The sequence below is a fragment of the Panicum hallii genome, chromosome 5, assembly GCF_002211085.1.
Source record: "Panicum hallii strain FIL2 chromosome 5, PHallii_v3.1, whole genome shotgun sequence".
In the NCBI taxonomy this organism is placed as follows: domain Eukaryota; kingdom Viridiplantae; phylum Streptophyta; class Magnoliopsida; order Poales; family Poaceae; genus Panicum; species Panicum hallii.
Genome location: NC_038046.1, coordinates 5,174,732 through 5,187,962, shown reverse-complemented (window position 1 = coordinate 5,187,962; position 13,231 = coordinate 5,174,732). Strand labels below are relative to the sequence as shown.

General features: G+C 51.8%; 1 protein-coding gene across 3 annotated transcripts; it reads left to right on the top strand.

Moving 5' to 3' along the window:
* Positions 1 to 6,394: 6,394 nt before the first annotated feature.
* Positions 6,395 to 12,980, top strand: LOC112894126 (auxin transporter-like protein 1). Of its 3 annotated transcripts, none has more exons than XM_025961741.1 (8): positions 6,395 to 6,651; positions 6,954 to 7,177; positions 7,300 to 7,485; positions 7,970 to 8,082; positions 8,176 to 8,359; positions 8,493 to 8,590; positions 10,563 to 11,028; positions 12,165 to 12,980. In XM_025961741.1, the coding sequence occupies exons 2-8, from the start codon at positions 6,986 to 6,988 to the stop codon at positions 12,387 to 12,389; spliced, it is 1,464 nt and encodes a 487-aa protein (XP_025817526.1). In that variant the 5' UTR covers positions 6,395 to 6,651; positions 6,954 to 6,985; the 3' UTR covers positions 12,390 to 12,980. The 3 variants fall into 3 exon arrangements, with proteins under 3 accessions (XP_025817526.1, XP_025817525.1, XP_025817527.1); XM_025961740.1 differs by having other exon boundaries at positions 6,395 to 6,767; XM_025961742.1 differs by having other exon boundaries at positions 6,395 to 6,859.
* Positions 12,981 to 13,231: the final 251 nt, after the last annotated feature.

The window sequence follows — 13,231 nt, the reverse complement described above, 5'->3', positions numbered from 1 at the left end:
TGCGAGCTGTTGCGCGATGGATCCAAGCGGAAAAGGACAGCGCAGGCCGCCCGTGTGCACATGACATGATGATCGGGGCCGGGAGCTTAGCAGCTGCTTAATCATGCGGGGTTAAGAGGGAAGGCGCCCCGGCCCTTTCGGGCTCGGCGGAGCCAAAAGTCCACCGCGCAATCATTCCACGCCGGATTAGGCTGCCGGAGGCTCGCGCTTGGGCGATCGGACGCCGGCCAGTGCCTAGCTAGTTTACTAACCGCAGATCGGATCCACTAGCCAAAGCGGCAGCTAATACCTTTTCATTTCTACGTGGTTGGATGGATCGATTAGCCCGCTAGTATATCTATCTCGCTTCCACTACACTAGTTAGCTAGGATTTGCCACTCAGTAGGTAGGTTTATAATTTTTTTTAATCTCCACTTACGCAATTTTATGAGGTGGGGTTGGGGGGGGGGTAGTTGCTAAATTGCATGTGCTTAGGTAGGTAAACACATGTACTTGGCTAAGTATTTAAGGACTAAAAGACGTGTAATTGTATTCTTTTCAACTCCGGGTTTAAGGTAGAGATGGATGGTGGTTCAACTGTTGATCATGCCTGGTAGGTGCATTGACAGAGTGGTGCTACAGCATCTATCTTCAGGGCATATGCCGTGCACAATCATGCCATGCCTATAACGGTCCTCGATCGGCTACCGTTAGCATAGAAAGCGTCGCAGAGTGCGTTAGCAGGATCGCAGGATCATTTGACCAAAATTCAGAAAGATTTCAGCATTTTGCGTGCTGTCGTGGTGCCGTTTTCAAAACCGCTCATCGCACGCAGAAGAATACAAGGAGGGGTACAGCTGGCCGGCAAGCGCCTACGCACGGGCGCCCTAAAACAAGACGCACCCAGGCGACAGATCCCGTATGGGCGGGGTGGCATGCGTGGCGTCGCGGCGGCATGGCTTCACGTATCGGGGGGAGGCGTCGGCTCGCCGGTCTCCCATGCCGCGACGGAGCAACCCCTCGATCGGAAAGCAGCAGCAGCAACCCTTGCCCGCCCAATTCCGTCTCCCTTTCCTGAGGTGTTTTTTGGACGTGGTTTTGTCCAAGATTCCTACCAATCGTGCCCCGGATTAGGCTTCAGGCTTTGTGCTTATCTGCCCCTCATGGCCTCCTAATCAAGCTGCTACTACCTGCTGGTAGTGTTGCTAATCCACACCCCCAGCAAGAATAAATGAATAATATTTTCTCGCGAGGATACCCTGGGAAAGTGGGAATATTGACGCCCATGTCACTGTCCATCTCGGCAGCTCGGAGGCAATGGCCAATGGCAATGCGAATGCAGCACGCGCGTCGTTTTCCTGAGGGGGGTGACCGGCGTGCTAGCGCGAGGCGAAGCGTACGATCTAGGAACCGGTCCCGTGGAAAGGCTGGGATGGGAAGAGCTAGGGAGGATCCGATCGCACCATATCTCGAATCCACGAAGCAGAAAGGTCGTCAGTCTCTGGTTAGTCGCTTGATCACCCTGGTTTGCGTCTTTAAGGGCATTTTAAAATTTGGGGTCTATGTTTAATTTCCATAAGCATAGATGTGGGTGTGGAGAACACCAGGTGGAGTCAATAATAGTACTGGATGATATGATGAAGCCACATGCGAATTCTCCAGAACAGGAATGTTGGGAATATTACTCCACTTTGATCAGTTGGCATCATTGGAAAAAATCTTTGATTTGATACAAAGGCTGATAGGGTGTGAAAGGTCGATTTAGGGTCTGCAGTCTCCACTTATAGGCCAGGTACTGCGTGTGATGCTTATTTAAGGGGGGGAAAAAAAGAAGAATGGCTTTGATTTGGATAACGCATTAATGGCATGGTAGAAGAATTTCGTGTGCCAATAGATTACTAAGCTATTTGTAACGTAGGGGTGACGAAACAAAGGAATGGGAAAACACATGATTGGGACTTAGATAAATACTGTACTTCACGTACCATTTGTTTGATCCTTGAAATTTGTACATAAAAACAACTGCCCAGGCTATTTGGATCCCTCCTTTGCACTCTTAAGACAGCAATTGCAAATCCTACAGTTCGATGCATTCCACGTAACATAATTTTAAATGCGTACTCTTTTGTTTGCGAGAAAATTCCTCAAAAGCTCCATATTCTAAAGTGCCCATTGCTACAGTTTAAACTGCGCGCAAGGCTTATCTTGGTTATAATAATGAGTACTTTGATTTTTTATACCTGCCACGAACAACTATTTCTACACGTCATCGAGATCGCAGGTTGTACGTAATGTTCAACGGAGGACTGATGAGCGATTGCTCAGTTGGTAGAGTGTGCCTCGTACATACTCCTACACAAATACAAAGAGAACTTATTCCCGTCGAAGGACCTGAGAGCGAGCGTGGCACCCGCGGCATGGTTCCAGAAAAGAAATTCTCCGAGAAGCATCCTCCGCGTACTCAAACCGCATGGGGCCCCGCCAGCCGCTCAAGTACGCGAGCGAAACTGCTGCGCGATCATGCCCAACCTGCTTTCTCGAGAAAGAAGGATTTAGCCGGCCTAAACGAACCAAAGCATTTTCTTTATCCCCCTGATCGGGAGAATAACTTTGAGGGCGCACTCGATGACCTCTTGAACTAACCACCCTCTTCATGATTAGCGTGCTTAGTGCTAATGAATCCGCCCATTAGCGCGCGCCGGAGCTTTTCCTCGCTCCCGTCCCTCCGGCTGGCCGGCCGGCCGCACGGCGGGGCGGCCATTAAACAAGGACGGAGCCCTTGGCTCCACCGATCGAATCATGATTACCACGCCGCCGCCGGGTATCCATCTAATCTGATCGCCCGGCCGTGTAATCCTCACGATCCTTTTGGGGTTTCCAATGAATCGAATCCAACGCTCAAATCTACTCCACTGACTCGATCGATCGATGGCCTCAACACGCAGTCCGACTCCGAGCTTGCATTATCACGGCGAGCGGCTGTGCTGCGAGCGGAAAGAACGAATGGGAAAGCAAGCGGATGGGAGGGAGGACACGCTTTCTGCTGCGGTTTATGGAGGAGGGATGGGCGGAGCAGCTGGTTGATTGCAGGGAACGGCGCCGTACTGTACTTCGGCAACCATCCCCTCTCGCATGATCAAATAAAAGCAGCCCAACTTTAAAATGCTGCTGGTAGGAACATATACTGCTGTTGCAGCAAATTTGTTTAAGCCAGGAAATCTTTTGTGTGGAGCTAACATAATGCGTTTCCTGGGCAGTATAGTATGATCAAATGCTCGGGAAGAAAGCTTCCATCTGTCCGCTTCATGAACAAGAAAGCGAGATGAAATACTTTTTTTGTCAGTATAGTACTCCACTACTCCTACTAGTATAGGCAAGAGAGACAGTAATTTTTTTCAGAATGCTGTTGGAATTGATTTCTTGGTTTGACCAGAATCGCAAAGAGACAGTGTAAGAAGAGGAAGTCCATTCATAACGTCCATGGGTCAGGGAGGGAAAAGCTCCCCAACTAACCACAATGGGACCTAGTAATACGACAGTAGAAGTATCACTAATCCGGCATAGTACTTTACTCCCTTTATGCTGTTTTCCTTTTCAATTGGAACTGCTCACACAACTAGCATTATTTTCCTTCTCCCTTAAATACTACCCATACTCACTCACACAATTGTGCGCAAGCTACATTCTACTTCCGAAATCCGCTTACGAAGGGGTTTAAAGGTTCGAACCTGTAACCTCCTGAGGCCTGGTGCTACTGATACTTCTGTTGACCAACTGGTCCTAGATCAGTTCGCGGGGTATGTGTAAACCTGATTTGCTGAATATATGCTGATGACAACATCTATTTGAAACTGCCTGGTTTGCTACTTCTTTAATTTATTTTTATTTGCCTCCCCTCGTAAAAGCTAAAACCCTCCACAGAATGTATGTATGCAGGATCCTTGTTGGACAAGTTGGGCAAAATCAAAGCCTTGAAGGCAGAGAAAATTTTTGTGGAGAAGCCTCTTTTTTTTGGAAGGGCTGGAGGCTACTGCATTTATACGGCACGATGTGATGATATCACTCGATTGTTGAACAGTGACAAACATGATTGATGTGCAACAGAATTTTAGGCCTTGCGAATAAATACGTCAATAACTCTGACCAGTAGAACAGTACTGACGACCGGGTGTGTCTCTGCACAAAGATACGCCGGACTTGATTAACTGGATCCACTATTTTCTTCGAGGAGCCACACCAGGATGGCAAGATTCATGGGGAAAAAAATGTGTGTACTATTTTTTTTACGACGGAACTGTACACCAGGATGGCAAGATTCATGGGAAAAAATGTGCTTACTACTTCGCCAGCCAAAGTAGAACTAATCCAAACTTCACTAGTGTAGTGTAGTACTCCTTAACGCAGATCACAGGGAAAAGCAACAATCTGCTGTCACAAAAATACCGAATCGTTTGCATTCCGGTACGTGGAGACAACTCTTTTTTCTGGACACGCAGGTACGAAAAGGAAATACTACGTCATCCATGAGCCCTGGCCGTTACAAGGAACAGATTTTAATTATTTCTTTCTCAAAAGAGGGAAAAAATGATTTGTGCCATCGTGTTTGCAATGCAAGTGTAAAATGACAAACACTACGCTTGCAGCATGCGCAGCAGCGGCCGGCAAGGCGATGCGCCGTCGGACAGATCGTCAGAGGAACGCAATGGACGACGGCTTCGTTGCTTGGAAGAGGCTACCGGATACAGTACGTTGGGTCGTCTACCAATCGTACGGTTCGGGACGCCACATGTTACATGCAGGATCGCAGCGGCAGATGATCCTCTGCCGGTGCATGGGCCCAGGGTTCAGTCGCCGTCACCAACCCAAAGACGGCATGGTTTCAGTGTAGCATCAGCCATATCAGCAAGTAGCTCAGCACTGTATACTGCCCTATAAAACTTGAACCCGTCACATCAAAAAGAATCTTATCATTTAGAAGTGTTAAATAATAAAATTCTTTTTTATGTGATATGTCTAAACTAGAAAAAGAACGCACGGTGTGTTCGTTTTCGGGTACCTAAAGTTTAGAGGGGTCACATCAAAGAGAATCTTGTCATTTAGAAGTATTAAATAAAGTCTAATTACAAAACTAATTGCAGAACCCTAGTGCTAATTCGCGAGACGAATCTAATGAGGTATATTAGACCATGATTAGCGGATGATTACCGTAGCATCACTGTGGCAAATTATGAATTAATTAGGCTCATTAAATTTGTCTCGCCAATTAGCACACAGCTGTGAAAAAAATTTATAAACAGATTTTATTTAATACTTCTAAATAGCAAGATTCTCTTTGATATGATGGGTCTAAAGTTTAGAGGGTGAGAAACGAATAGGCCTTCAGTCACATTTTCTACTGTGCCAAGCAAGCTCCTGCTCCTCCGTCCCTTTCTCTCTCCCTTGGATCATGGAAGAAAAAAACAAAGCACCAACGGGCTCTGACCGTGTGAGTAGCCGTGTTTACGTGAGGAACAAGGGGAGACTTGCGAGGATCCAGCAGGTAATATACTAGTCCCTCTGACATCCTGGCGTTGCTTCCGTCGGTCAATTCTTTGCCGTCCAATCAACCCCTGGCCATAAAGGCTCTCTCCGAGTTTACCACTCCGAGCAAGGTAAATAGTAGTATCACATACAGTATGCTCCATCTCACACCGTAAATATTAATATAAAGTGATCACTCTTTTTAGCTTATACTATAAATAGCAGAGTCTAGGGAGGTTCACAATACATTCCTTTGAAAAAAAGGTTCAAAACACAAGATTTATCATCAGGCGGATTAATTTTCAGTATACCATTTGGTAGTTTTTATAAAATGACCAACTATTTTATCCATTGAAGATTATCATTTCCAAAGTCGGCTATATTTCTAAACGTGGATTCTAATCCAACAGCCTGATTCGCCCGCCTCTTATCATTCCTATAGCTGAAGAAGAGGAGAAATAATAAAACTGCATTATTGTTTGGAAACTTTTTTACATACATGGAACATTTAATGTCTTTGCTGAAACAAAATTCCTTATATTAAAATATTATGAATCCAATTGAATTTTTCCCAAAGAATCTGTAAACATATAAATAGCATTTCTCTTGTAGAAATTGTTAATTGGAATTCCATCTTGTAAACCGTAGTCATGGATGTAAAAAAGGAAGTGCCACGGAGGAGAGAGAAACTAATAAAAACAAACAAAAACGGAGGAGCGAAATGTGAAAAGGCCGGGCAGAGAGAAGGCTTCGCCGGTCTGAAAAAAAAAGAAAAGAGAAGGCTTCGCCAGTCTGCAAGCCGCGCGCGTTATAAAGCCGCAATTGGTATCGTTCCCTCACCATCTCCCTCCTCTTCTCTCACCGAATCGCACACGCAGAGGGGCTCCCCCTCCCTCACCTCCCCCCCCCCCTCTCCTACGGAGTGATAGCCCACACCTGCTGCGCTCGCCCCCTCTCCCTAGCCCCTCGCCATTACTCCCTCATAAAGGAAGAACAGAGCAAGGCCGAGGAAGAAGCAGCGTCGGGAAAGGACCCGGCCGCAGTCTCAAGCTCCGCTCCGCAACTCCGGCTCGACGCCTGCCAACCGCGCGGCGCGGCCACCACGCTAGCCCCCGTCTTGCAGGCGGACAGAGCCTCCCCGTCGATAGCACAGTAAATTCCGCCGCATTCCATTCCCTTCCCTTCACTTTCGAAACCCACCCTGCATTTACTGCACGCCACTCGCCCTCCGGCCTCCCGCGATCTTCAAAATCTTCTCCCTGCAAAAGGTGGGTCTTGGCGTTGGTGTTCTTGCTGCCTTTTCGTTCCTTCGTTCGTTCGTTCGCGCCCCGTCGGGTTTCGTCCTCTGTGTTCTGCTTCTGTACGGGCTGTGTTTTTTTAGTTTTATTATTGTATTGTTCTTTGGATCTTGATCTGGTCGGCAGCTACTCACGTAACTTTTCTGAACGACGCAGCGGCCGGAGACGGGAAGGCCGGGCGCTTCAGGATGGCGCGCGAGCAGCTGGAGGAGGCCATCGTGGCCGACGGCAACGCCAAGGAGGAGGAGGTCGGGGTCATGGGCATCGCCGGCGCGGGCGACGGCGACGAGCAGCACGGCGGCGGCAAGTTCAGCATGAAGAGCTTCCTCTGGCACGGCGGCTCCGTCTGGGACGCGTGGTTCAGCTGCGCCTCCAACCAGGTGAGCGGAGCGCCATCCGCCATGGCGTGCGCGTTGCTCCCTCAGCTGAGCACAGAGATAGAGAGAGCACCGGCTGGCAGCCTGGCACTGAATTTTTTTTTCCATGGCTCCTGGTCTTGCAGGTGGCGCAGGTGCTCCTGACCCTGCCGTACTCCTTCTCGCAGCTGGGGATGCTATCCGGCGTGCTGCTGCAGATCTTCTACGGCTTCCTGGGCAGCTGGACGGCCTACCTCATCAGTGTCCTCTACGTCGAGTATCGCTCCCGCAAGGAGAAGGAAGGCGTCAGCTTCAAGAACCACGTCATCCAGGTATGGCTCCTCCGTCCGCCTCCTCGCTTCCGCCACCGCCGCCGCCGTCTCCCAACTCCACTTTCTCCTCCCCGCCATAACATCTGCAACTGACTACAGTTTCGCTCCTTTTGATCCGGTCTCGGGATCTTTTTTTTTTTACCAAAAATTTGCTTTTTCTCGTCGCGTTTGGTCGTTATCGATCCGCCGTGGCTGCAGAAATGCCGCCTTTTGTGGAAACGGGAGAGGGTATTGGATCCCCCGGCCCCTCGTCTGCATGCTCCGCTGTGCTGCTTGTCAACCCAAAAGCGAGCGGAGCCATGGATGCCGGAGTGGATTTGGGGAGTTCAATGATCCTTATCTCTCGCAAAAGCCGTTTGGGCAACTAACAATCTGTGATTAAAAAAAAAGATGATGGTAGAAACTCAGTAGTATCAGCAGTAGTGATAGAACTGATGATAAGAGTACTCTGATGATAATCTTGTGATGTGATGATGTTGACCAGTGGTTCGAAGTGCTGGACGGGCTGCTGGGCCCGTACTGGAAGGCGGCCGGCCTGGCCTTCAACTGCACGTTCCTGCTCTTCGGCTCCGTAATCCAGCTGATCGCCTGCGCCAGGTGGGTCGCTCGACCCTTCCCTCTCTTCCATTCCGCTGCTGCACACCGCGTGCGAGGAGGGGTGAGCTGAAGATCTTTCGTCTTTGTGTGCAGCAACATCTACTACATCAACGACCGGCTGGACAAGCGGACATGGACGTACATCTTCGGCGCCTGCTGCGCCACCACGGTGTTCATCCCCTCCTTCCACAACTACCGGATCTGGTCCTTCCTGGGGCTCGGCATGACCACCTACACCGCGTGGTACCTCGCCATCGCCGCGCTCATCAACGGCCAGGTGAGCCCCCGACCTCCATCCACCGGGGAGAGCGCCATCCCAACGCACGCTGGGTCCTATCCGTCTTCGGTTTGGGGGCAATGCTGTCTACAAATGATTGACCGTCGCCGTCGGCGCCGACGCGTACGTGCAGGTCGAGGGCGTCGCGCACACCGGTCCGACCAAGCTCGTGCTCTACTTCACCGGCGCCACCAACATCCTCTACACCTTCGGCGGCCACGCCGTCACAGTGTAAGTCTTTCTACTAGCAGCCAACTCCTCAGTTCCTTTCCTTCCCGAAATGGATGAACTCAAGTCAAATTAGCAGCATGAACTTACTATACTCCAATTCTGCACTTTAGCCGAATGCTATTGTTAATTAGCATTAAGTTCTTTGTTTAGTTGTTAATTACTTGGAAGGGTGCTGCTGTTAAGTTACCCTGGAGCAGAGCTTGCAGAGGTCAAGTGAGCTTTTCACCAGCTGCAGCTTTTGCCTGCCGCCGGGGAGGACATGTCCGGATTGGAAACCAGCCTGCCTCCGGTTTCCATTCCATTGGTCCCCTCCCTTCCGTCCATGGTGGGCGATACCAGACCAGCTGCAGTACCACGCCGCGACACTGTAGTTAATCCTAACTACACATGCATGATTGTAGCTTTGCAGCTAGCTCAGCTTCGCAAAGCTACCTCCACGGCGTGCAGCAGATCCCCATGAACAGCCAGGGCCACTTGCAGAAAAACAAAAAACTTGTAGGCAGCGCTGGGCTTAGCTTGTGCGTGGTGGGAACCAGCTGCTTGTGTTAGCTGCGGCCGTAGGTGATGAAATGCAGTGATCCGGCTCCTAAAGCTCGGTGTGTTCATGTGCATTTGTGTGTGAACTGGAGGAGGGATGCATCCCAAAGATCCCCTACCAGTACAAGATATAGCCTATGAGGGAGGGAGGGAAAAGAGATGCAGCGTTAGCCACTTTGCATTAGAATAGACGGCTTGAGGATGATCCCTTTATTCCCACTGCTTGCTCAATGCTTATTCCTGATCTATTTTATTGCCTGGATTATTGTTATTGATGGCTGTGGCATGATTAGAGGCCATGCGAGGAATAATTAGCAGCAGCGGCGCTCTAGTGCGGTGTTCAAACGCCTTGGTCTCTAGTGGGCGCCTTTGGGTCGGAGATCTGGGAATTTTCTATCTCCAGCTCCGGCATGTGGGTGCTTGACTGCTTGTTCTAGTGGGGGGAAATGGGGAAAGAAACCATGCTTCGTTGAATTTGGCTAGTGCAGAGTTCACATCATGCGTTGCAGGTGCAATTCGTTCCTATCTAGCTGCCCTCATGCAGAGAGCGATATGATGATGATAAGCTTGCAACCATCCATGGATTGGGACTTTAGGTGTTTAAGCTTAGCAATGGAAAGCCTTGCTTAGTGGAGCAATGGAGACACGCCCACTTTGGGTAATCCATCCTAAAAGAAGGTGGTGAGGGTCTCTGTCCACCTTGATTGACAGTGCCCCTCACCATTGCTGGATCCGAGCAATTTCTTCAGAGCCCGGCCAGTTAGGCACTTACTGCACCGGAGACTGTAAGAGTGATCTGACGATTAGTGGCGTGCATCACGAGATCTTCTAAGCTGGAGCTGAGTGTTGAGCAGGCGATTAGTTTACTGGTAATCCATCCTAAAAGAAGGTGGTGAGGGTCTCTGTCCACCTTGATTGACAGTGCCCCTCACCATTGCCGGATCCGAGCAATTTCTTCAGAGCCCGGCCAGTTAGGCACCTACTGCACTGGAGACTGTAAGAGTGATCTGACGATTAGTGGCGTGCATCACGAGATCTTCTAAGCTGGAGCTGAGTGTTGAGCAGGCGATTAGTTTACTGGCAACGGCCTTATTTGGCCGCACTTGCCGGGTCCTCCATCATTTGACTGGGAGGCGCGGCATGCATGTGTTGGCTAGAGCTTGCAAGATTCCTCCTGCCGCCGAGATCTTTGCAAGCAAGTATCCTGCCGTGCCGGTGCGTGACTGGGAGAAGCACTAGCATGATTTCCTTTTGCCGTCGTCGCGTATCATTTGATCAACTAAAGTCTCGGCATCATTGACTCGCATGTGCGAGGCCGTTTAGTCCGTTAATTTCCTGTATATTTTTTTTCTATAAATGTACTTTATTTCTGAACTTTTGCTAGATGATGAAATGAAAACTATTAATAAAGTATAATTGTTGGTTTTCTGTGCAGCGAGATCATGCACGCCATGTGGAAGCCGGCCAAGTTCAAGTACATCTACCTGCTGGCGACGCTGTACGTGTTCACGCTGACGCTGCCGTCGGCGTCGGCCATGTACTGGGCGTTCGGCGACGAGCTTCTGAACCACTCGAACGCCTTCTCGCTGCTGCCCAAGAACGGGTGGCGCGACGCGGCGGTGATCCTGATGCTGATCCACCAGTTCATCACGTTCGGGTTCGCGTGCACGCCTCTCTACTTCGTGTGGGAGAAGGTGATCGGGATGCACGACACCAAGAGCATCTTCAAGCGCGCGCTGGCGCGGCTTCCCATCGTGGTGCCCATCTGGTTCCTCGCCATCATCTTCCCCTTCTTCGGGCCCATCAACTCCGCCGTCGGCGCTCTCCTTGTCAGCTTCACCGTCTACATCATCCCCGCGCTCGCCCACATCCTCACCTACCGCACGGCCTCCGCGCGCATGGTAAGCGCCCCACTTCCTCCTCCGGCTCCGATCCTCCCCCAGTTCTTCCATCCATCCATGGTCGATCATGGCATGTTTTTGGTGCCCGTGCTTCGAGTACCAGAAAAATGGCTTTGATGCCCGAACAGCATCTGGCTTGGCAGTGCGATTGCCAACTGGTGCGAGTACGGGCAGGGGTGGTGACCCGATCCGTTCATCCCGTTGTCCAGAGCAGTGGCCGCAGCAGCCGTGGCCCTGTCACGAACAGTTCCGGGAGTGGGAGCACACGCGGCACAGGCCATGGAATAGACAGTGGAGATCCGTGCACAGCACAGGCAGCAGCTTCCCAGTTCATGTTAGATGCACAGAGCGCCGGGCCCCGCCGCCTACATGGGCAAATCCCCAATCATTGAATCCGGCCAACAGCCACATTAATTCGAAGCCGGCCCCGCCCCGCGGCGTCCGACTGCGATATGGACGACGGATCGGGTGATCGGGATCGCCCCCGCGTCCCGGATCCGCGTGTCTGCCCGTCGCTTTGGCAAAGCGCCAGCGGCCATGGCAGATCGATCGGCCTGCCGGTGGCTTCCTCGTGCAAGGTTCCGGTGGCTGGCGGGCTGGTCCCGGCCCCCCGGCGGGTGTGCCGTGAGCGAGGTGGGGAATGCACGGCGCGCCCGCCGCGCCGCGACTTGCGCGCGGGTACGGGACGGCGGTGATGGGTCTGTGGAAAGCGACCGTCGACGTGTCTGACGTTGCGCCGATGCGGTGCTGATGTTCGGTGGCATGCTGTCATGGGAGACCCTGGCGCGCCGTGCGCCGGTGGTCGACGTCGCGGCGGTGGCGCGTTCTGGACGCGCGCGCCAGGCAGCGTCGGGATGACTGCTGGAGCGCGAGGGATAGATAGACGTGGGATGGCGATGGGGATTTGGGTGCGCGGCTGGAGGGTTCCTTTCCCGGCCCTCCTTTTCCCCAGCTTTATTTCCGAAAGGAAATCGAACAGGAGCCCTGAAAATGCCCCGAAAAAGATAGTACTAGGAACACGCGCGATGCTCATCTTATCCTGCACAGCTGTGTACTACTAGACTACTAGTATGTGTATATTCCGCTAGCTTTTCGATGCTTTCTGACGTTTTTTTCTCTCATGGAAAATGCAACAGAATGCTGCGGAGAAGCCACCGTTCTTCCTGCCGAGCTGGACGGGGATGTTCGTGGTGAACGTGTTCATCGTGGTGTGGGTGCTGGTGGTCGGCTTCGGGCTCGGCGGCTGGGCCAGCATGGTCAACTTCATCAGGCAGATCGACACTTTCGGGCTCTTCGCCAAGTGCTACCAGTGCCCCAAGCCGCCCGTCCCGGCCGCGGCGGCGCCGTTGCCGCACCACTAGATGCGCAGCGCCGGCCGGAGGCATCGCAAGGAAGCCGGCCGGCGCGCCGCTTTCGCAGCAGCCAGTGTTAATTGCTAGGTTTTGGTCGCCTTGTAATATACAAGCCTCCTCTCCCTCCCCTGCCTCCCCTAGGGTGCCACTTCACACCGTAGCAGAACTCGATCAGCAGCAGAGGTTTCACGCACGGCGGCGGCTCGGGTCCGTTCGTTCCCTGCCGGAACAAGGTCTCCTCTCCTCGCCCCCGGGGCCGTGCCGCTGCCGCGTGCGTTGCTTTCCCCCACCCCACCCGGCCGGTCCGTTGCCATTGGTGTTCCTTGTGTTTTGTTTGGCTTGCCAACCAGTATAAGTGTGAGTGATGGTCATGGCTTATAAGGCCCTCTCTTTCTCCCGCTCTCGCTCTCGGCTCATGTGACGATTCCATAGTCCATATGATACGACATACTTATCCTGTAGGGTTCTTTAGTTTCTTCTTTTTTCTACTCCTCCCTTGATTCATGGAGCTTGGACCATGTTGTGTAGCGTGTGGGCGCTTGTAATGGACTGGACGATTCCTCATGCTAGCTAAAGGCAAAACACAGTGGCCTTTGTTTATTGCCCCTTCGCTTTGGACCTCCTCCTCTTCCTGGCGTTGTGTTGCTGTACATGTTGTTGCTCGCTTCGGCCGCGCCGCTTTCGCCGAGCGGCTAAAGTTTTCCCGACGGGTTTTTATGGGCTTCTTTGAAAGGACGCCCCAAAGCGATCCACCGCACGGGAGAAAGAAGAGAAGGATGCTGCGGGCGCGGCGTGGGTCGGCGCGGACCATAATTACGCGCACACCCGGGGCGGCGCCCTTGCGAGGCCGC

Bases quoted from the DNA above. Each gene is read 5' to 3' on its own strand.
- LOC112894126 (XM_025961741.1), top strand. From the start codon at position 6,986: ATGGCGCGCGAGCAGCTGGAGGAGGCCATCGTGGCCGACGGCAACGCC. The intron at 7,178-7,299 runs GTGAGCGGAGCG...CTGGTCTTGCAG, and splicing joins TCAGCTGCGCCTCCAACCAG to GTGGCGCAGGTGCTCCTGAC. The intron at 8,360-8,492 runs GTGAGCCCCCGA...GCGTACGTGCAG, and splicing joins CCGCGCTCATCAACGGCCAG to GTCGAGGGCGTCGCGCACAC.